The following is a 22,915-nucleotide window of genomic DNA, read 5'->3' on the forward strand; positions in this document are numbered from 1 at the left end:
TCATAAGTGCGTGGAATATATAACAAAGATACATTCGAAAGTAGTAGTAATGCTTCCAATTTTTATAGACAAACATCAAGAGCATCGGTTAGGGCTCTAAATCATCTAGATGATTAGCATAGTAATTGCTCAATAACATGGCTCGACAACAAAACGACACGACACCGATTGCTCTGGCGCAACGTTGACAACTCCACCGTGTCGCCAGCTCAACTCAAACATCATGAATCCGCCACCGCCTATCAAGTCTAAATTTGGCTGTTCTCCGATATAAGGGTAAAAGGCGACAAATTTTCATCGATGGACATACATCTTACATAAAAGCAGACAACAACATCGGCAGCACCATATCATTTACAGGCATATCAAACCGTCCACATCGTTGCCGAAATAATGTGGGCTGCTCTTACTACCACAACTTAGGCAAGGGACAACGACGACGACGACGACGGAGATGATGAAAAACGAGCAGTCTCCCAATGAAAATTGCAGCAGAATGGAGGAACCTATACATGACTCATCAGCCCGCTACATCTTCAGCGCAGTAGTTCGAGCTGCAGACGGGCTTGCCACACCGGTCAGGCTAGCAGTTCTTAGAAGCCTGCGGAACTCGGACAAGCTGATCTTGCCGTCTTTGTCAATGTCTGCTTCTTCCAGCAACGGCTCAAGCGAACCCCTTAAACACGTGTGCTGTGGAGCCATCGAAGAATATAAGTTTGGTTTCAATAAGTTGAAAGATCAAAAGGAGGGGGTTTGGGGATGTACGAACCATTTGAAGCTCCTCTGGAGTAATGTATCCATCTCTATCAACGTCGAATTTCTCAAAAGCCGCCTGCGACCTGTGATTCCATTTCTCCGTGTTGTGCTCCTCCAGCTGGTGGACGTGTACGGTGGCTGCAACGAACTCTGAGAAATCTACAAGTCCATCAGTGTTGCTATCAATCTGCTCGACAGAAACAGACAACAGCAATCAGAAATCAGAACTGCACGAATAAAAACTCGAGCCATACTGACACGACAAACGAGGCAGAGCACAGGACATACCGCTTGAAGGATTTCAAGAACTCTCGAGTCCTTCATTTTCCAAGGAAGATCCTTCTCCATGGCCTGTAAACACGTATAATAAGGTAAATACTACACTGCAAATAAGCAAAGCAATTTCAGTCTAGCAAAATCACCAACAAGCAACTAACCTGTCTCATTTCCTCGAGACTGATGACACCGTTTTTATCCACATCAATCGCATCAAACTGATCTCGAATATCAGATAACTCCTCTTCATCGAGCGTGCTAGCCAACGCCTGGCACATTAAAATTCACAATTAATGAAGCTTCATCTTTTTATCTTTTACTACCCACTACTCACTAGCATAAAGAGTGGCTAACCCGAAGAGCAAACTGCTTGAATCGACTGTATTTCACAAATTGCCGCATGTTAGATAAAACAGAGATGTCTAAAGGAATCTCTGAGGCTTCACCTCCTTCTCGAACCCATGGATGTGCTGCAGAAGCTAAAGCATCAATATACTGACCCAAAGTGTACGCTTGTTATAACCCCGTTAAGAAACAACATTTGATGTTCACATTAATAGAAACCTTTACATAATTGGTTGTTTAACAATGATATTAATATTAGAATATAAAGAGTTATAGTAGATATGGGAAACGCTCTAAATGCTACATCCACAGCTGAAGCAATTAATTACTAGCTATAAAGATAAACGGGAGGCGTAGGACATACACAAGGCCTGGGCTGCAGTAAGTCGTGCTTGAGGATTTTTTACTAGCAACTTCTTGACAAAATCTTTTGCAGGATTGCTAATCTTGGGCCATGGTTTACGCCGAAAGTCAGGCTTGTTCCTCAGAACCTATAAACATGAAAGACACAGTCGTAAGTATATAACAAAGCGGACTGTCGGGAGCCAAAAATCATGCATGTATCATCATTTTTCGTGTCATTAAAGTAGAGCAGGGAATTAATGAAATCGAGTTGATGTGCCCATAAATTCAAGTTTATGCTCATATCCACCGAAAAAATGGATCATATAATCCAGATTATGGAGTGAGTGAAAAAGACAAGTATTCCACCTCCTTAAATATGCCATCCTCGGTTTTGTCCCAGAAAGGCCGCCGTCCACAGAGCAAGATGTAAGTAATTACACCAATGCTCCATACATCTGACTCGGGACCGGACTTACGTTTTAATACCTCTGGAGCTACATAATATGCACTGCCAACAATGTCTTGGAATTTCTTTCCTGATAGAAATTTGAAGGGAATCTGATGAGTGAGAAAATAATTCAAAGAATCTCCATAGATTTACAATTCACATAGAATATAGTAACACTTTGTGGATGGATTCGCTCCGGAAAAAAAATAATAAACGTAGATTGTTTAAAATGGAGTTTCAAATATGAAGTGGTGATCTAGGTAGTACAATAGTAGGTTCTTCGTAATATTCAGGACTGGGATCTAGTAGTCATACCTGGTCTAATGATGTCCGAGAGACCAAAATCTGTGGCCTTAAGATGTGAATCCTCATTCGGAGACTTAAATAAAAAATTCTGCAGGAAAGGAAAAAAAAAAAAGAAAGAGATTAGGACATCAGTCAAGAACTGTCTTGACAAAAAACAATGAAAACGCTAGCACATACCTCTGGCTTCATGTCACGGTGTACAAAACCATGTAAATGGCACTCAGCTGCAACTTTTAGCATCTGCCTTACGACAATGGCTGCATCTTTCTCCGTGTAACGGCTTTCCTTTCTGTTAGAGTAATAAGCTTTTTAAGTACCAGAAAATGCTTCAGGCAAAGCAAAAATCCCATTCAACAAATACAATCAACAAGAAAGATATTGCAGAACTTGTGGAGTGCTTACTTTGACAGGATACGGTCCAGCAGCTCTCCGCCCTCACATAACCTAAACGACCAAAGTTGGTAATACGTCAACAACATCTCGATTGCAAACAGATCAATCCAGAAAACTTAAGTTTTGAGTACAAACTTACTCCATCACTATGTATACATATGAATCATCCTCAAAAGCATTATAGAAGTGAACCACGTTCTCATGGCCAGTCAACGCCTTCAATATCTTGACCTCCCGCTTGACATCTTCGACAGCAATCGGAAGAACCATCTAGTCATGTATATGTATTCAAGAAAGTGTTAGCTACACAGCTTATAGGTTTCCATTAGCCGAACACCTCGTATCCCTTATGCTTAAGATTTCGCAAGAAAGCCATCTGCCCCAAATCAATGCTATATACACACAAACATTCATTCCATAAAAGGCCGGGTAGGAAAACATATGTAGAAAATAGACTTGTACAACAACAGACTGTCTAGAAACGGAATTTATCCATTGGCCTACACTATTCTTTTCTTCATTCAAATGTTAGCTTAACAAGAGAGCAAAGGCAATCGATCATATACACTCATGTGATTCCACTCACATCCAAAAACACACAGTGAATGAAAAGTGCAACCAAAAGATTCTTGCTGAATCTTGCATCATTATAGAGTGTAGGATGACTTAAAACTCGAACTTCCACAATCCTCAAACAGGAAAACAAGATTCCCACTCTCATAATAATTCCAATAAATCAATTTAATAATATTAAAGAATTAAGCATGACTCAAAACTTCCTATAAATACACAGAAACATAGCTTAGCAAACTAGAAAAAATGTATCGAAAAATCTTACCTTGCCCTTATCTATCTTCTTTACAGCAACACGATCTCCATTGGACTTATCAATCGCAACATATGTATAACCAAATTGACCGTGTCCCAACAATTTCCCAATCGAATACCTCATGTCAAAATCCTTGTCATATCCAAAATCTGTTCTTTTACCACATGGAATCACCCCACTTGGCCTCTTGGAAGAATTCTTGAGATTATGGTGAGAAGGCTTCTGCTGCTGACTCTTGTGATTCTCTCTTGCCTTCTTCTGATTATGATTATTGTGGGAGCTCTCCTGCTTCCTCGCCGGAGCGCTTGCGGTGGCGCGGTTGTTGACCGCAGTGGTGGTGGTGGTGGTGGTAGCGGTGTTGCTATTGGAACCACTAACTTTTGAGGTTGAAAAACAGCTACCCATTTCTCAAAAACGGAAGAAAAGCCCAAAGATTCCAACTTTATCTCAAAATTATGAATATTGAAAAATGGGAAGATCAGGGGCGATGATCAGACAGACACAGACATGGACATGGTGGATGAATTGAGCAAAAAGGAAGGAATATATATTGGAGGAAATATAATCTGAAATGATGAGACATAATTTATTATAAGAGGAAAGATTAAAGCAGAGAGGAGGAAGAAGGGAAGAAGGAGATGAAGAAAGGCAATGGTCAAACAGACTTTTGGTTTGGTTAGGAGAGAGAGGGATGAGAGAGAAGGGGATTACCCTAAAGCTCCCCTCCTTTCTAACCTTCATTAATTTTAGTTGCCTGCTTATAAAGATATGATCTATGATGCCACAAATATTGCTGTTATTATTAATTGAGAAAAATATTACTCGAATTTTCTTTTCTTTTCTTTTTTTGCATGTGTTTTTGACTAAAATTCCATAACCAATTTCATTTCCGAAATGAATTTCGAAATTTATAAAATGAAGAGTCTGACATTCTGGTCAACTATTTAAGCCTATTGTTGTACGATAGATTAGATTATTCGTATTCTCGAATTCTAATAAGATCTGCAACGTGCTTTAATAAAATTTAATTTGTTGGAAATAAAATGGGTAATGTAGTGTTAAATTGAATGATTCAAATCTAGATCGTTCGATCATTAAAAGTTGATTTTAGATCGATTTGTTACATATATCAAGTAAATCAAACATGTTCTTGTGTGGGAAATAAATGATTTACAAATTGAGTAATGAGTAATGTTATATATGTTTCATGTTATATGGTAAAAGCGTGTTAGTATTATTTATCACCGCAAACTATTTATTAAACTATATAACATAATTTCGATCCCAACTTTTTTACAATATCTGCAAATCTATCTCAGTTTTTATGAAATACAATAGACTCAATTTTCAGCCATCATGGATGACATACTGTGTTAAAATTTTATTTGTATATTCTCTCATGTGATAAGCCTTCGACAAATTGTGATACCGGAAACTGAATCAAGCAATAGATTTAATAAAAAAAATTTAATATAAAACTGATATTTTTCAAAAACTAAAATAGATTTGAAAATATGCTAAAAGGTTGAGATAGACACTGTAATTAACCCATAACAATATCATCAACATAGAATAGAAAAAAATAGTACGTGGACAATGTTCTCTAATAATCGTGTTGAGTTAATTAGTTAATTTTACTCGAACTCGAGCTCTAATTAAGTTTGATATACTTAGTGTTGAATGGAGCTTATAAGCTAATTTGTAAAATACCTGTTTAATCGAGCATAACAGTTGAACTTTAAATAATTTTTAAATTCTGCATGTAGCATTAAATTGTTACTAATCATTTGAGTAAGCAGGAGACTTGAATCAGATTTTATCGCTTAACAACTGTAGAATATATGAAAATCAATTTCTATTTATATCTTTTGTTTTCATCAACTTTGAATTTTAAATTAGTTCGTTTTTGGTTTTGCGTAGTGATTAGTGACTATGTCAACTTCACAGTCTTTGTTAATTACTACGAATATATGAATTATTAATGCGCTGAAGTTTCTAAGAATTTTTATTATTCAATTATTCATCTATGCGAAAATTCAAATATGCGCTGTGACAAGTAGCTAGCATTAACATTTTTTTAGACAGAGAAATTTTTTAGCATTGTTATGATTGGTAAAATGGTATAAATGCGTTCAAATTGGTGATGGATTCAAACAAGACAAGGGAGTATCATTGACTGTGTTTTCATCAATTATTATTTAAGTGTGTGAACTAACTGCCACAGTCATTTTCAGAGTACAATCTAGAGTTTCTATAAGATATGTTTGAGATATGATAATAAATCAAAGGCAAGTATGCATAAGGTGTCCATAATTCAAACATAAAAGTAAGTTTTATGGATCCTTCCTTTTTTTCATATAATTGGTTTAGAATAATATTTTATATATTTTTATTATCGTATTAGAGCAGGTTTATTGTGTACAACATTCAACTAACCCAACATTATATCTAAATTTTAAATTTGGGTAGTTCAATAGAGAGTTAGTCCAATACAATCATAAAAGAATCCAACTACTTTAAGATTCACTTTGAAGGATTTAAGGGAGGATATTGTCACAAACACAAATAAATACTCCCCATGTCCGCAAATAGAAGTCTCATATCTCTATTTTAGTCTGTCCGCGAATAAAAGTCTTGGTTCACTTTTACCATAAATAGTAACACTTTCCATTAACTCTTTTCACTTACATTTTATTTAAAACTAATATATACAAGTGGAATCCTTATTCCACTAATTTTTTTTCATTCAATTTTCTTAACATCTCTAAATCTATGATGCCCATAAATGGGACTCCTAATAATGGATGAAGTAAGTATTATACAACACTAGTATAAAAAGAACAAAAATCATTCCCATCATCAATGGATTATATGATGGAATCTATAGGTTACTCCTATAAGGATTTGTCATCACACTGACTACTTACATAATATTTGAGTTTATGTAGTGACAAACCAAAAATAAATTCATCATATTCTAACATTAGTTAGTTTTGAATTGTAAGGTATAATCAAGCTGACATTGAAATGATTGGATTTGCTACTTTATTATTGGAGTGATCAGTTTCACAAACTAAAAGTAATAGAGGAGTATTATTGAAGTTGGATCAGTGTTAATTACTGTTTTTTAAGAACAGTGTTGTAGCTTTGGTGGTCAAGTATTAATAATTGGAAATAATAAAATTACTTGTGGGTTCAGAATTAGTTTTCCCACTACTGTGTCTGTTTGTGTCAAAGTCTCATGGAGATAGAGATGGGGGAGTACTTTATTTTTCAGTTCACATTACAAAGTTTTTCACCTCTTTAATTATAGTACTAGTAATAAAATTTTTAATGAAATCCATATACGTGTGCCGGTGGTTGCTTTGAATACATGTATGTTCATACGCTGTTATTATTGCGAAAAGTTGATAAATGTACAATTAATCGTATATGCATAATTAAACTCTTACTCAATATATAGTATACCTATTTTGAATCAAGTTCGAAATAAAGTGAAAGGCTAACTAATTCAATAATCTATACTTTAATTTAATTAGGTTAAATATAAATTTTAGAAGTATTATGTGCATATAGAATTATGTAAATTTATTTTCATGTTATTGAGAATATGAAATTTTAGTTCTGAAAGATGAGGAATATGAGGCGCATCAAATTAATGAATCATTTTGGGAGAGCAGATAGGCGGGACGAATTTCTCAAATCCATACTAGTACTAGATAATTTATTAGTTACCATATTAGTCTCAACTTAACCTTAGTTTGATTAATTAGAAACGAAAATTCGAAGTACATTGTGCATGTGTTTTGTTGCTTGGAAGAAATAAATACGGAATACGAAGAAAGTTTTTCTTAACGACGTCGTTTAAATAGCAAATTAAAACATTTTATTCACGTAGTATTTTTCATATGTCAAATCATACATAATATCGTCCAAATCATACTATGAACAATTACGAAAAATATCAAAATTATGATGTATAAAATTGATTAAACTTACAAAAAAATGCCGGTTTGCATAATTTGAATATTACTACTACTCGTAGTATTTAACTTAGTGCTGACATATATTTAGCATAATAACCTGACGTTCTGACATGCTAAGCGATAGTACATGTAAATGGACACATTATAAAAATAAAAACACATTAATTAATGCCCCCCTTAAACACATTATAAAAATAAAAACACATTAATTAATGCCCCTTAAGTATTTAATAGTTGTTACAAAAAATGCTAATGTTTGTGGCAGTTGATAGGTTGCCAATATTGAAACGAGAGCTCAATGTTGAAATGTGGATATATTTAAACTTGTCTTTATCTTTACAAAATTTAAACTTCGCGAAAAGTTCGATTTGAAATGTGGATATTTTTAATATTTATTGTACTCCAAATTTTATAAGCTAAATGTTGTATTCTCGATACGAATCTACATCATCTAGTCCCTACACGGACATGTTTTAAAAGTCATTGAAAACTACATTCCGAATAAAAATTGTGTTAGTATTTCTTAGTAAAAATTAAAATATATTCATGATTTGATATATCAACCAAGTGAACCTCAACCAACCAATCCTAGTAGTAGTACATTTGAGTGTGTAATTTGCCGCGTGATGATTTTGATTATTGAGCAAGTCGTGTTGCTGACTTTCGCCGACACTGAAGTCATACTGCTGACTAAGTCATCCCATAGAATTTTTTTAGTTTTAAACGAAGCTATTTATCAGTCTACTGAGACTGTTTGTCCCATTCTCGACGCATGCATGACTTGATAGTTCATAGTTGAGACGTAAATATTAAATTCAACTTATTCTGTAGTACCAATCGAAACTAATCGATTGCAACTACACATTTTCGTCGAAAACGGTTCAAATAATATTTAGTTTTATTATTATTATTATTATTATTATTATTATTATTATTAAACTTAATTATGAAGTAGAATACTTCTGATCGGATAATATTGATACGGCAAAATTAATAAGAGATCATATGTTTTTTATACCAGTATCTCTATTATTTAGTTTAGTTATTGATATATTTTATCTTATATTTAGGATATGACATGATTTGATTGATTTACTTTAATTTAGTAAGATATTTATGTTATAACTATGTGTAGGAGACCATCATATTATTCAATCAATAATCAGAATTACTTTTAATTTATCTTGCTATTTACTTTCTTTGCAAGTTTATCATTCCAAAACCCTAGTTAGGGTTATTTCGGCCAATTCTCGCTAATATCTTGCCAATTCTTCGTATCAGTTTCGACCTCAACTTATTACTAGTACATGTTATAAGAGTATCGACCCCAAGTTATTACTACCACATGGTAATAAGAGTGATGGGATCAACGTGTTTAGGCATTATTAGCGTGGTTAGGCAATGCCTAAGATCATCTCAAATGAAATACTAAAACCTAAAATGGAGTAGTCATTTAGTTCTAATGGTGATCTAAAACCAATATCATTTTTGGTTTGAGTAAAGAAATGTCTATTTTAGGTTTACACTAAAACAAACCCAATAAATTTTTGAAATTTAATTTTGTGAGTAAAAGAGCATAATATAGAAAATATTCTTTTAAGTTTAAATTTAGTATAAATGGTTGTAGTAAAATAATTATTTAATAGTATTACATTACACTAAAATGAGTTTGAGTTTAGTATAAGGGCATGTTTGGTAGCGCTTAGAAACTCATAATCTATATCTATACTAATATAAAAGTCGAGTTTTTGGCTACATTTTGAATATTTAAAAGTTTTGGGCATGATATAAGATGTGGCTAATATATAAAATTTATGATTGATTATCATAATTTAAAGGCTAAGTTGTCGTTACTATCATGATTATGCATTTGTGTACATGTAGATTTTATATGTAATTATTGATGAGGTCGTTGCCTATCTAAAATTGATGACATTTATTATTTGCTAGAAATTTATGTTATATTTCAATAGATATAATGAAGGATTATAATCCAATCAAAAGCTATATTCACTAACGTATATATTTGTATACATTAAAACTTATTGAATTACAATCATAATGTCATTAATTAAAAACAAACGGTTTTTAAAAATTAATTATAAATAATTGGAGAAGTGAAAGGCTTTTTTTCAACTATAAATCTATGACATGTGGTGGCTCTAAATCCACAAACTCATTACGTTATTTCCTATTTCTATAGCATTTGTCACAGAATTTCTAATAAACTTTATTCTTTGGTTTCATCTTCCGATAAATATATTCTACGGTCTCCTATAAACGTGATTTGATAGATTTGATTAACTCTTATTGTTTATGTAATCGCAGGAATTATATACACTATGTGAATTGTGGTGTTGGAGGTAATTGCTTAATGCATAAAATTAAAACTTTTTTATGTAAGTATGAGATTCGTAGTTTACCTCACTCATTACATTATTTCATATTTCTATGACATTTATCACTTAATTTCTAATAACCTTTATTCTTTGGTTTCATCTTTCGACAACCTTTATTCTTTATTCTATGGTTTTCTATAATTGGGCTTGGATAAATTTGATTAACTCATTATAGGAATTATATACACTACGTGAAATGTGGTGTTGAATACAAATATTTAAGCATAAAATTAAAACTTTTGTTATTGAAGTATGAGATTTGTAGTTTATTTCGAGAATTGGTATTGAGATGTAACATTTTCCTTCATTTCAGTTACAGATGTAAATATTAATATAATATGTCTTCTAAGATAATAAAATTTGATATCGAATTGTTAGTTGACCGCAAACAAGGAGGAAATAGGGTTGAGGGTAAGTTACGGCGAATGTATATTTAGTGTGTAATTATTTTTAGGCTTGACCTTGGAAATAATTACATGCGCAATTATAGCAAGCAATATATATTTTTTGGCTGGAACGTAAGAAAGATTGTTTGAATTTTTTTGAAAATTTTAATTTGTATCAACGAGGTTGACTGTACTTGTGATTCCACTGTTAATAATGTGTATTAAAAAGTCTCCTTAGTATTGATGATTATTGCTTTGTTTTAATTTTTTTATGTAAATGGTATTCAAGTTATAAAATTATGATTGTTGTTTTGTGTTAGATATAAAAAATTAGTCATTGGAACTTTGATTAATTTTATAAATAATGCAGATTCCATACCATTATCTTAAAATGTGTATGCACTTGGTTGATTTCCAAATTTGTTAAATTTAATGTTTTGGGATGTACATTTAAATTATTTTACATGTTTGCGATTTTTAAACCTTAAATAATATAGTTGTATCGTATTTAAAAATAATTAATTTTAAATATAAATATATTTATGAAATCAAATTAATTCGTGCATCGCACGGGTGTGATACTAGTACCTCATAAAAACCCACCAAACTGGTCAACATCTCACCTTCTCCCCCATTTGGTAGCGGACGATTTTCTCTCAGAACCCAACACTAAATTCTCGGATCTCACCGAATTTGGCAACAATTTCAGCGGTTCCAGCAATTCTTTATACCAGAAAGTTTGATCATGTATTATATTTTCTCCGATATTTCGACTTCATGTTGTGGTTTTTTATTCCCAAATTAACCCTTCTAATTTGGCATCCCATTCGGCACCAATGACGGGTCAACCCCACCGTCGTCCGACGAGCACTGCCGGAAACTCCATTCATGGAGTTCCGAAATCCCGTGCTACTCCACCTTCGACCCCACGTAGCTCCGCCGTGACCCCGAGCAACAGATCCCAACCACAATCCTTCAGCCTTCGCCGGAAATAAAAGAAAAAGATAGAGAATACCGTGATTCGTGGGAAGAATAGTGAGAGAAATGGAGAGGGCATCAATGTCAGAGTTTCAGATCTACTGTGAAGAAGACGAGTAATTGTTTGATAAAATGGGCTAAATATTGGGCTTACTATTAAAATCAGAGCTCCTTACTTCATACTATGAATTGTGATGGGTACACTTTATTGAATTAAAATAGTTATTGATTAAATAAAACATAATTATATTTACAATTTTTTATTGGCGATAATTTCATTTTAACTTAATAGAATTTATAATCTTTTCCTAAATTATTGATAAACATTAAAGTGATTATTTTAAAAAATATTTAAATACAACTTAAAACTACTTATTTATAATAGAAAATAAACTATCTAAATTATAATATATTTTATTAAATAATTAATTAAATATAACTATATTTTATTATTTTGTACTATTATATTTTACCCCAGTTTCATGTTAATTTTCTTCAATTTGTTATAATTCTATTTACAGTTTTGCAAATTCGCATATTGAATTTAATTAATTTTTATCCATTTTGTGGCATTCATTTGATTTGATGAGTCAATTTTTTGTTTTTATTATTTGTATGGAATATTAAATTGGGATAAAAGAACTTCATTCCACCCAATTTATTTTCTGATGAAAAAGCAAGGCTAAATTTGTCAACTCAATATGTAATAGCATTTTCAAGTATAAAGACAAATCCCTATCAAATGATGTATTACCTATAATAAAATTTCTACCAAACAGCATATAAAATAATCGAAAAAGTCAAATATATGAAAACTTAATAAAAGCCATGGAAAGCTACCAAACGCACCCTAAAGTTAAATGGTTGGAAATGCTATAAGCATGTGTAGGGCTGCGGAATTATACCGAAATAACGGAATATCAGACTTACCATACCGAAAAAATACCAAAAATACCGATTTTTCGGTATACCGTAATTTTTCGGTATGGTATGATCTTTCAGTACAGTAACGATATTAGATTTCCTATACTGTGGTATACCACTATATACCGGCATACCGAAAAATCGGTATATACCGACGCTTCGATAAACCATTGATTATTAAATATATATATACCTACCTATATATATAATATTTATGTTATATTTATAGGATTATTATTATTATATATATATATAACCTTTATATTTATAGTAGATTGGATCCTCCATTTTAGTCTCATCTACAAGTAATATCTTTTGTCTAATTTATCAACAAGATTCCAAGAAATGAAGATAATGTTACTCATTATTTTATAATTTTTTTTTATTTGGTGGTCAAAGTTTTATAAATTTGAATATTAGAATGACTGTATGGAGTTTAATTATTTTATACCTTTTGAAGTAGTTGAACAATAGAATTAGTTTTTTTTAATATTTTAGGTATAATATACTTATTTTTCCGGTATAACAAATATAACGGTATGGAGTACTGAAGTTCGATATACCGAAAACATGGTATGGTAACGGTATAAAAAACTATCATACCAAATTTCCGGTTTACCGAAAAATTCGATACGGTATTGATATGGTGTTTTGTCATACCGTAACTTTCGGTACGGTATATGGTATGACACTCAAAGTACGGTATACCGTACCGAACCACCCCTAAGCATATGCACGTCCTTAAGCACCGAGCACAAGTCCATACTAAAATTCAAAATAATAATATAATAAATTAGAGAACTCACTAACTTGATTCTCTTACAAAATACTACTATGGTCTATGAGATGGCTGATTATCAATTGAATAGCGTGGATAAAATCGAGCATTATCGTTGTCCAAAATTGCAAAAAATATTAAAATAGTTCTCCGCCACCTAAGAGAAACCCAGCAAACTTTATTGGCCACACATTTTTATTTCCTATTTATTTCGGGTTGCATGGGCTAAAGCCCAATAGAAAGTGGGCCAAACAAAATACTAGTAATTGGTTCCGACCCATTTTAATCATAACGGCTAGTTTCCTCCGATTTGCCTCGCTCTAACGGTCAAATTTCCCGTTCCAAAATCCATTCTATCATAATGTTATTATAAAATCTTTCAATCCCCACCACCTCCCCAATCACCGCCGGCGATCGCAAAATCCGAACTTTCCGGCGACCCACATCATTAAATTCCGATCACTTTCTTCAATGGAAACCCCATCAAGTACGTTAATTCAGCTCCATTTCAGAAACCCTATAAAAAATCATAAACAATTATCTAATCTGTTTCCCTTTTTCAGTGAAAACTGAAGAATCATCGATGCAGAAAAGGGCCAAGCAAGATCGGTATGCCCTATTCGATATAACCAACGATTCCCCAATCGTAGGGCTTGCAATGGGTAGTCTGAAAACCCCGTCTTCGGGTTTATCGAAGACGAGAGTGAGCAATAAAGGGCGGTTCACCCGAACCCCGGGCTCGGGTGAAGCCCTCTTGAGAGGCCAGGTGAAGAGCCTTCTCCAGAAGGTCGAGGAAGAGGCGATGATCGCCCTCGAAAAACGGCCTTTCTTCAATCTTGATGCACCAACTCCTGCAAACACACCTCAATTGTTCAATCTTGATGGTGATTGTGATTTCCTCCCACAGGTTTGTGTGTTTGTTTGTTTGTTCATTAATTTTTTTCATGATTTGGTATTGAAATTTTGAATGTGTTGTTTTGTGAGAGAAGATGAGGAATGGTGCAGTTGATGAGGAGAAGCATGAGAGCGTGATCAGTAGGTCTCTGTTTCTTGATTTCATCTGTGGTGACATGCCATGACTTTGAAGGCTCATTTACATCATAGGTGTCTCTCTTTTGACACCATCTTTGGGATGATTTGTTTCCTTTGTTTGATTATTCACATAATTTTGTGATGGTTTGTTACTTGAATCAGAATCCAATTTTATTGAGTTAGTAAAGAATTGTGGAAATGGTTGGTTCTATATCCACAACTTTTTCTCAACGTGGCCGCAAATTCTACTATCTAATACTAATACTTGCAATCATACCGATTGACAATTAAACAGTTAATTGTCACAGATTCATCAAATTAAAACCGTCCAAATCGGCAATATCATTAATTAAAATCATCCTAGACATTAATTATAAATCTTCCAAAATCGATATTCAAAAGATAATACGCAGACTGATCAAATTAAAATCCATCCACCATTTGATTATATGCCAACTAAAACTAAATCAGCATTAAATTTGGGGTAATTACACCGTACATACAAAATGTTTCATCAATGTTTCAAATTAGTATAAAAAGTTTTAAGTTAGCATATATCATACAAAATGTTAAACTAGTGATTCATATTAGTACATTCCATCCAAATCACTTTTAACACCGTTACTTTTGTATTCAACTTCATCGTACATATTGCATTCATGAATTTTTAGAGAGAACTCACTCTCATTCGTTCCATCGAATATATTGCAGTCCATAATTCGTAGTTATGGCTCTCCCTCTCCCCTCCGATCCGCCGCACTCCACCCAACTTCAGCGCCAGCTCGCCAACAAGATGCTCAACCACCTCACCCGCTCAGACAATCCCCACAAGGCGCTCATGTTTTTCAAGCGATGTAGAACAAATTCTTTCCCATACACAGAGCGGCGTCGAGGCTCTATCTCTCAGTGAAGGGAAGATAATACACGGGCTGGCCGCGAAGCTTGGGTATGAATCTGACCGTTTTGTCCAAACTGCATTGTTGGGAATCTACGCTGATGGGCTAACATTGGAGAGAAGGGGGGTGGGAATGATGAAAAGTAATGGTGTGGGAAGGATGAAAAGTAACGGTGTTAGAGTGATTTGGATGGAACATACTAATATGAATCACTAGTTAAACTTTTAGTATGATATTATATTCTAACTTAAAATTTTTTATACTAATTTGAAACATTGATGAAACATTTTGTATGTATGGTATAATTACTCCTTAAATTTGAGAATATTTAGTCAGTAGTCCTAGTCGCAGTTGTAGAAATGACATATCTACAAGATCAAATTAAATGCAGTTAAAGATCATTTACTACACAGTATTGTCAATCGCATGTTGATTCTTAACACGTTTTATAATAGTATGAAATACACTTATCTAAAAGTACAATGGACCTATTCGGATGAGATGGGTCAAGCGATACACATTCGTAGAATTTGGATAATCTTTTGTCCCGGTACAAACTCACAAACATTCTTATAATTCCTGCACAATTTTTAAATAAATCCTAATCTACCAAATTAGGACAGAAAAAACCAAATTCAAGTAAAATAAGATGCAAAACTTTACGTAAAACTCACGAGATTTGGAACCCTGAGCCGAGTCTGTTCTGTTTAGTTTGCAAGATTGTATCTGAGATTAAATTTATAGTGTGTTCGGTTCATGAGATTTAACCTCACAATTCAATCATAAATGGATAATCATTGAATAATTAATCATAGCTAACCCTCTAAAATAATCTCACAGTTCAATCCTAAATTGTATCTTCATATTATTTTATCTTGAAAATCGAAAGGAAGAGTTCTTAAAAAAAACTTCCCGGCCGAGAAGTTAGTTTGCATAGTTTAACACAGTGGCAAACCTCCTTCAACGCCATAGCCTAATCCCCCATATCTTTGGACTTCTTATCTTCCCCTTCCACACCACACTTCCTCTGCAAACTCCATTTTTATCCCGCTTAAAAAACCCTAATTCATACCCCAATCGATGCCTAGGCTACCTAATTCGAATTGCGAGTAACTTGAGCTCCGAGGAATCAGTTTTTATCTCCGTTTATGAATTGTCAAGGATTCGGAGAAGCTCCAATGAACATCCTAATATGCATATTCAAATCTCCTTTCACTTTTCTCCGGATTTTTGTGTGTGTGTGATAGTCTGTAGCTGCTTCCGTTTGAGTTTATGCTACAATTTGAAGCTTGTTTAAACTTTTTGTTTAAGCTGGTCGGTATAGAGAAGACAATGTTTCATTGGAAGCTGGATTGGCTATGTATGCGTTCTTTGCTCTACTCTTCGTAATTTTGTTTATTCATTTACTGGAAAACTGTTTACCTTTTAGATGACCTTCATATTTTCCTTGCTGTAGGCTATTTTCCATTGCTCTTAAATTTTCGCACAGCTGTTGTAGGTGAGCGCGGGTATGATGGTTTTGAACATGTATTTATTCGTCAATTTTGGTTTCTGGTGTATAGTATTTTTCTGAAGACTTATTGAACTTTGATAAGTTGCTTTTGGATTGCTGAAATTAATGTTTAATATCTAGAACCGATTGGAATATTCAACGAGCATAGTTTTTCGTAGTGCTAAACATTTTTTTTTCAGTTGTTTTACGTATTCAGTGTGTATATTTTATATTAGTACTTCTTTTCCGCTGAATGGAAGAATCATAAGTCATCAGGTCATTTGGTAACTGCTAGCGATGATGAATCCATTCGTCTCTATGATTTGCTAATGCCACATATGGATCCTCTCCCCATTTGCAGATTGCAGTTCAAGTTTTCATGTTGAATTGTGCTTTCTATGCTATGCAAAATAGTGCTCTTTTGATAATAAAGAAAGCTTCATACAGAGATCTCTTTCTTTGTTATGCATACATATAAAATGACTTAAGGAAGCTATGCACTGCTTTGTGACTGTTATCTTCAACTAAATTCTTGTAATATTCTGACATGCAAACTTTTCACAGTGTATTTCTCTAGAGTCAAATTTATAAATGTCTATGAATTGTACATGGGGATTTATGGTTCTCTGGATATCCATATGCACCAAGTCATGTCACACTGTTCTCATCTTGCATCATGTGACAGCAATACTTATTATATAGTAATTGTGTTTTTCATTTCTGCCAACACAGCATATTCTTTTCTTATATGGGAAGGCATGCATACATTCTTGAGTGTAGTTGGAGTGTCATTATGAACTTTGATATTGCTTCACATCATTGAGTAAAGTTGGAGCCTGCTTAAGATTACATCTGCATGATATGCTAAGAGAGGCTTCTTATTGCATTCAGATTTCTGATGACAATCAACAGTAAAAGTTATGGGGTTGATCTGGTTAGCTTTACCTCTCGTCCTACAACTGTTATTTACTCATCAAAGAATGGCTTTTAGATAACTCATCTGCCAAAATTTTGATGTAACACATGCAAGCACTATCTAAACATATTCCAACAGAATCACTGCGGCTTCTTTCGTTGCATGTCAACAAGTACTTGAGGTACTTCAAGGGTCACCACGACAGGCATGCAATCTGAACCTTTATGTGGCTTACACTTCTCGGATTCGGCATTCTCTCTCTCTTTTTTATAAATAACAATGGAGAATATGATGTTGGTGTTACAGGGCTGGTTCCCTAAGTCTCTGCTCTAGAAATGATGTTTGTTTCTGGATAACTGAATAGAACTGTCTTGCTTTGGAACATAAGGGCTGAGAAATGTCAGGTGCAAAGTGTGAATTACATTATTAATTTGTTAAATTATTTTCTTATCGATCTTTATTAAAAGTGTCCCTATGGAAGTTGGGGTCTTCTATGTGTTCAAGGGAGGCCAGCTGCAACTTATGACGACCAAGGACTTGTTTTTGTTGTTGCCTTTGGAGGATACATAAGGATGTTTGATGCTAGGAAATATGAAAAGGTCAGAATATATCATATGAGTGAATCATCATACATCATTAATTATTTACGAAATTTTCAGGTTCTGATTAAGAAAATGTTTATAGGGCCCTTTTGACATATTTTCTCTTGGAGGAGATGTTTCAGAAGCCAATGTTGTGAAGTTCAGTAATGACTGAAGACTTATGCTTCTGACAACATCACATGGACATATTCATGTGCTTGATTCTCTCCAAAGAACCCTTGTGAGTTATCTTATATATTTCCTAGAAAACTCATATGTAATGTAGTATCTTCAATGGATGAGAGTGGGCTCTTATTTAAGCTTGTCATGTTATTCTAGTTGGCGACACAAAACGTCAAGCCAATTTCAAGAAATTCTACTTTGGAGGCTTCTTTCAGTCCTGAGGCAATGTTTGTCATATCAGGTTCAACTATTTTACATCTTTGCAGGAGACATTGATACTAATGCTATTCTGTAGTTTTTACATTAACTGGAGTTTCTTGGGGATGTTCTCTAATGGTGTTTATCTGTTCGATAAATAAACCATATACTATCTTATACAATCTTCAACAATGAAGTAATTTGTTTCTGATACACATCGCGCAAGAATAAATTAGTGCAACAATTACTTAAATTAATACTGTAATAATGATGGAGTAGTGGGAGTCATTACAAGGTTTAGGAAAATAAATTGAGCTGAAAATAGATTTGCGTCAGCGTGCAGAAAGAATGTTTGGGAATTATATAATAGTAGTCTGAAATGCCATAAAGATGAAGAATTCATGTTTCTAAATGTTATTTCTACTGGGATCCAGTTAAACCAGGCTTAAACTTTAGTATCATAATCTGGATAGAGAATGGACCTGAAATCTCTACACTATATTCTTTTAAATGAGCTTTAGTTGACATATTATATCTAACTAGGCCTTTTGCCCTTTTGATCCTTGTGAATGTGAGTTCATCTCATGAAGATGCCTCCAGCCTAGTAAAAGAGGCACTAACAATTTTCTTTTCCTTTGTTGCTTTTAAAGTACATGAAAGGTTCAAGAGATGGTAGCGTTTATGTTTGGAATGTTCGGAGTGGAGAAGAGGTATGCTAGGCTGATTTTATCGTAGTTCGTTTAATCTTCATTCTTCTTCTTTAGTACTATGCTGAGGGTTATCAAACGTTTTACATGACATGGTAATATTTTTTCAACAAGCTCATATGAAAAAAGAGATTCTCACCACACAAAGATTCATAAGCTGACAAGAGTCCAAGATGGAACCCGAAGGCTTTCATGCAAAAATGTATAATATACGCCTGCAGTTAATGCTGGAAAAACTTGTGTACAAAGAGTATTGTCAGCCTTCTGAAATTATAAAATTCTGTCTATATTGATATTAATTTGCTTTCACATGGTAATCCTTTTTCATAATTATCATAGTAAGTAGGAATTATTAATACTAGCAGTGTATGTCGGAAGGAAGTAGGAATTTGCACTGGCACCTGATCTGTGCTTTGCCTGCATGTTTATGGTGATCCCACAGAATGGCATGAAATTTTTTATTCACCAAGCTTTTGCCTTCTACTCTACGGGAACACATGGTAAGCCTTCTGAAGCATAATTATCATGTGCTGCTCCATCTAAACATTGTAATTTGTAAACTACTTTTATTGCTCGAAGGCTATATTTTCTTCATTGTTTCTACATGTTTCAGGTTACCAGTTGGATGAATACCGAAGCAGAATCTCCTGTAATCAAATGGGACCCAGGAAGCTTAATGTTTGCAACTGGCTCTTCTGAATTATCCTTCTGGATAACGGACTTATTAATACTAGCAGTGTATGTCTGAAGGAAGTAGGAATTTGCACTGACACCTGATCTGCGCTTTTGCCTGCATGTTTATGGTGATCCCACTGAATAGCATGAAATTTTTTATCCACCAAGCATTTTCCTGCTACTCTACAGGAACAAATCAGTTAAAGACTAAGAGATGGAGATTACAAACTATTGCTGCACTCCACGTGAGAAACTAAAGCAGTTTTATATGCTTTCAATATTATTCCAATTCATGGCAGCTTCTTGAGGTCTGGCGTGGCGCGTGAGGGACTATTATTGGAGTTGAGAATTGTTGAAGCAACAAGTCATCTTGGAGCGTCTAGTAGGTATTCCATGCAACTCTTACTGATCTGATCTGTTTTAGATATTTCTTTGTATATGATAGGTTGTGAAATGAATAGCTGGCGAGCCTACAATGCTCGAAAGATACTGAAATGAATATACTGAATGAAACAGAGTGCATACCAGTTGTTTGGTAACATTACTGAATAATGAAAGAATGGAAAACAAACTCAGACATCCTCTTACGAGGCCCATGCCAAACAACTAAAACTCAAAGACAAGATTCTCCTCTCAACTTCCAGAGGTATTTAGAGAAACGAAACCAAATTGGAATAAAGAATAAGGATACAACTTCTAACAAGAATAAAACAGGAAAAGATAAACATAAACTTAAAAGCTAAATGTTTTATAGTACTATGTAGAGGATAAACATAAACTTAAAAGACTGTCCTAACAGACTTTAATATCTAAATGATAATTCTTCCCATCCGTATCAGTATAAAGCTCGATATGTACAATCCTATGCTTCCCATATATGATAGCAGTAGAACATTGGATGTTGTAGCTATTTGACATATGTAGACTGATTGTTTCTCATTATGCAATTGAATAATGGCTTTGATTGTACATTAGAGTGGAGTATAATTTGTGTAGGACATGTGTAGACTGAGGTATCAAAACATAGAATTTGCTAGCGTATCACGTATGACTTCCTCAACCGGCTAGAGAATGCACTTGTTCATTTATATTTTCCAATAGATAACCATTCCTATATTGATAAGCAGGAAATGAATAGTATTTTTCGCTCCATAAAATAGCTGAAAGAAATGTAGGAGGAAAGAATTTTGTTATTAACTAGCAATGTAAAGCTGCAATTGAATATCTGAAATGCATCCTTGCTTTAATATCTCATTTGCTAGGGGAATTTGAAGTTAGATGAGGTCATATAGAAATCCTATTTTATTTATAGGAGTATTGTGCAAGGGTGTCATCAGAAACTCAGAATACATTAATGGTCCAGAGTAGCCAAATTATTAGCTAGATCCCCACGCTAGTAGTAAATTCTACCTGTTTCATGAGAGAGAGAGACAGAGAAGGAAGGTTCAGTAAGGTGAAAGAATATGGCAGTGATGGGGTTATTCTTGGTATTACGTAACAAAAGACATAAAGGGGGTTGGAAGATCTGAAAGTTGGATCTATGTATGAAACTAAATGTTGATGGATGAGGATGCTTCATTTCACATGCACCACTTACCCTTTTCTGGGCTCCCCTTATTTTTGGATAATGCCTCATCAATTGCCATAAAGCATGCAATTTTGTCAATCCAACTTCAGCAAACCACATCCATATCAAATCTTTCTGATTGTGACCTTCTTCTATATCATAATTCACCTTCTCTTCCTCTCATTTAATTTAGGTGACTAATTCTGTGACAGAATATTCACACATTCATGCCTGAAACTTCTATTTATATGCATATACAGCTCAGCCTCCTTTGGTTGGATGTACTAAAATTTCAATTTCTACAAAGGCTTTGTATTTTTAAAGTTTAGTTGCTGTGATTAGAGTTGATCTAGTCTAATGATCAATTATAATATTTGAATTTTATTTTTTGGAATACATATATATGGGGGGTGAGAGAGAGTATGTGTTACTTGAAGTTGTTGGCACTTATAATTGAGTGAATGCTCAATTTGTCTTGCATCATTTGGCCCACATGTCAGTTACATGGCCTTGTCTGTTATCCGTGCAACTATGAATTAACTTATGCTACATCCATATATCTTTGGCAAACCTATATAGTTAGGTGGTCGTTTTATTTTTACTTTAATTTTTTATTTGTGGACAATGTTGCAATGATTCAATCTTTACTCGGCTCAAATACTTGCCATTTTCCAATGTTGTAATTTTTTAGGAAATCAATGACTAGGTTTAGACAAAATAGTTAGAAAGAATTTTCAACTACCCACACAATTATTTGTTTTTCCAAAACCTAAATTAGGACTAGTGAATTACTAATTTTTTACAACATTTTCTATATGATTTCCTTGCGAATGTAAAAGTTACTAAAGAGTTGCAGATTAATATCTACATATGAATTTACAATAAACTCAAAATTAATTTATTATACTAAAAAGTACTGACATGCGTATACGGCCGCCTAGTCACGATTCTCAAACAGTGGCTTAAATAAAACATATCAGAGCCTTCGAATGAAGGAAGTAGTCAATTAGATACAAACCCTAAAGTTGTGTTTGATTTATATAAAGAAAAACACTACAAGAAATTCCTAAAATTTCGACGGAAAAACATTCATACAAATTTATGGCAATATTTGCAATGGACTAGGAAGGTGGCGCCAAATTATTGTGCTGCAATTATGCAAAATAGAAGTCACATACCTAGTTTGTGATACAACTTTGGTAAAATGTTTTCCCTTCAATTAATAAATAAGGGGCGGCTTAAGAGTTCAAGTCATCGTGAGAATAGATGATGAAAATTACTAAACCCTCTACAAAATTGAGTATATTACGACATTTGACAAATATAGTTTATATGATATATAGTAATATATTTTCAGTATATTACTAGGGATGTGATTAATTGCTAACTAATTATCAATCCAAAATTGAGACCAATTTTTAACCATTAGATTAGAAGATCTTGTGGTTGATATAATGTCAAGTGTAATATATTTTAAATTTAAATAATTATTAATTAAATTAAAAAGGTATTAATATCA

General features: G+C 33.6%; 2 protein-coding genes and 1 pseudogene across 2 annotated transcripts; 2 read left to right on the top strand and 1 right to left on the bottom strand.

Moving 5' to 3' along the window:
• Window positions 1-41: 41 nt before the first annotated feature.
• Window positions 42-4,431, bottom strand: LOC125207386 (calcium-dependent protein kinase 28-like). Its single transcript, XM_048106702.1, has 12 exons — window positions 3,708-4,431; window positions 3,009-3,139; window positions 2,879-2,920; window positions 2,654-2,765; window positions 2,486-2,564; window positions 2,089-2,258; window positions 1,742-1,868; window positions 1,387-1,502; window positions 1,194-1,301; window positions 1,045-1,107; window positions 770-943; window positions 42-690 (listed from the first exon to the last, which is right to left on the bottom strand). The coding sequence occupies exons 1-12, from the start codon at window positions 4,101-4,103 to the stop codon at window positions 529-531; spliced, it is 1,680 nt and encodes a 559-aa protein (XP_047962659.1). The 5' UTR covers window positions 4,104-4,431; the 3' UTR covers window positions 42-528.
• Window positions 4,432-13,532: 9,101 nt separating this feature from the next.
• LOC125202468 lies at window positions 13,533-14,412 on the top strand. The gene is made up of 3 exons (XM_048100867.1): window positions 13,533-13,636; window positions 13,713-14,056; window positions 14,139-14,412. Exons 1-3 carry the CDS (start codon window positions 13,621-13,623, stop codon window positions 14,226-14,228), a joined length of 450 nt encoding a protein of 149 aa, XP_047956824.1. The 5' UTR covers window positions 13,533-13,620; the 3' UTR covers window positions 14,229-14,412.
• Window positions 14,413-15,996: 1,584 nt separating this feature from the next.
• On the top strand, window positions 15,997-21,810 carry LOC125207067 (annotated as a pseudogene).
• The last annotated feature ends 1,105 nt before the right edge of the window (window positions 21,811-22,915 follow it).

Source organism: Salvia hispanica, chromosome 1, assembly GCF_023119035.1.
Source record: "Salvia hispanica cultivar TCC Black 2014 chromosome 1, UniMelb_Shisp_WGS_1.0, whole genome shotgun sequence".
Taxonomy (NCBI): Eukaryota; Viridiplantae; Streptophyta; class Magnoliopsida; order Lamiales; family Lamiaceae; genus Salvia; species Salvia hispanica.